Source organism: Cariama cristata, unplaced genomic scaffold, assembly GCF_000690535.1.
Source record: "Cariama cristata isolate BGI_N322 unplaced genomic scaffold, ASM69053v1 scaffold17087, whole genome shotgun sequence".
Classification (NCBI taxonomy): domain Eukaryota; kingdom Metazoa; phylum Chordata; class Aves; order Cariamiformes; family Cariamidae; genus Cariama; species Cariama cristata.
This window is the reverse complement of record NW_009625076.1, coordinates 18,712-19,759: the sequence shown is the minus strand read 5'-3', so window position 1 is coordinate 19,759 and position 1,048 is coordinate 18,712. Positions and strand designations below refer to the sequence as shown.

Here is a 1,048-nt window from a genome sequence, read left to right as displayed (position 1 = left end):
TGGTGGAGAGGGCTAAGAAAAGGGCTGATCCGTACCCCTTCCGACTCGTCCCCCATCTCCAAGCAGAAGCAGGCAAGGCGGAGAGAAGAGCCAGCCACATGCAAAGACAAGGCAGGAGAGAAGAGACAAAAATACAGAGACAGATAAGAGAAGGGGAGGAAGGAAGAGAGGTTAGTCCTGCCGCACCGCCAACACATCCATCCATCCGTTCGTGGCTGCCCCGGAGCCAGGGGACAGAGCACGACCGGGGTCTCTCGTCCCCGAACTCAGCTCCAGCCCGTTACCAAACCCTGCAAGCCCACAAAGAGCCAGGGCAGCACTTGGGGGCTTAAGACCAGGAGAGGCAGCAGGCGAAGAGACAGCGACGCTGCCTCCCCTTGGGGATATCTGCTGGGTTTTATGAGCAGTGGAGAAAACTCCAAACTCTCTTGTCCTTCGCGGAGCCCAGACCATGGCTGGCACCCGTGGGGCAGGCGGTCTCAACAAGGCAGAGGCTTCCATCCCTCTGCACCCTGCGGTCAAACTGCTGTTTGGTTTGCATTCCCCAGAGAACAAGCTGTCACCTCCGGATCTCTCGGCGCAGGAGACCCCTGTTAAAGTACCCTGACGGCTCGGAGCGGACCGTCTCGCGGCACGTCTCGGCCCAGCCCCGCAGCAGCTTGGGGCATGTCCCAGTTTCATGCAGCTGTGGGGTTCAGAGGGGGACCCAGGAAGAACAGTCACCCCTGCAGCACAGCACAGACAGCGGGAGCACCTAAACAGACCTCATATCGAGAGAAAAGGCCCTCAGGAGCACTAACCCCCTGCCCTGCTCCAGCCACCTGAAGAGGACAAGATAAATTAGGGCGCAGTGCCCCTCTGTCTTCACCAGCTGTAGAAGGAAAGGACTAGCCCGGACATCTTCGGGCAGACAAACCCATCACGTCCCCAGGAGCTCCAGACAGGAGCCAGCATCAAACCCAGCATGATGCCGCCAGGGTAGCCGGTCATCGGGAAAGGAGCGTGCGGGGCTGTGACATACCAGGCTGTCCAAGCCACCCCCGAGGAG

General features: G+C 59.8%; 1 protein-coding gene across 1 annotated transcript in view; it reads right to left on the bottom strand.

Moving 5' to 3' along the window:
* The window catches only part of LOC104164213 (AP-1 complex subunit beta-1-like), a gene marked incomplete at its 3' end in the record, with an annotated part of 15,207 nt that overhangs the window by 1,913 nt on the left and 12,246 nt on the right, over positions 1 to 1,048 (bottom strand). The window contains 2 exon segments of the mRNA XM_009703474.1: positions 36 to 56; positions 1,022 to 1,048. The exon segment at positions 1,022 to 1,048 is cut by the window's right edge and continues 4 nt beyond it. Coding sequence (XP_009701776.1) covers positions 36 to 56; positions 1,022 to 1,048 — 48 coding nt within the window.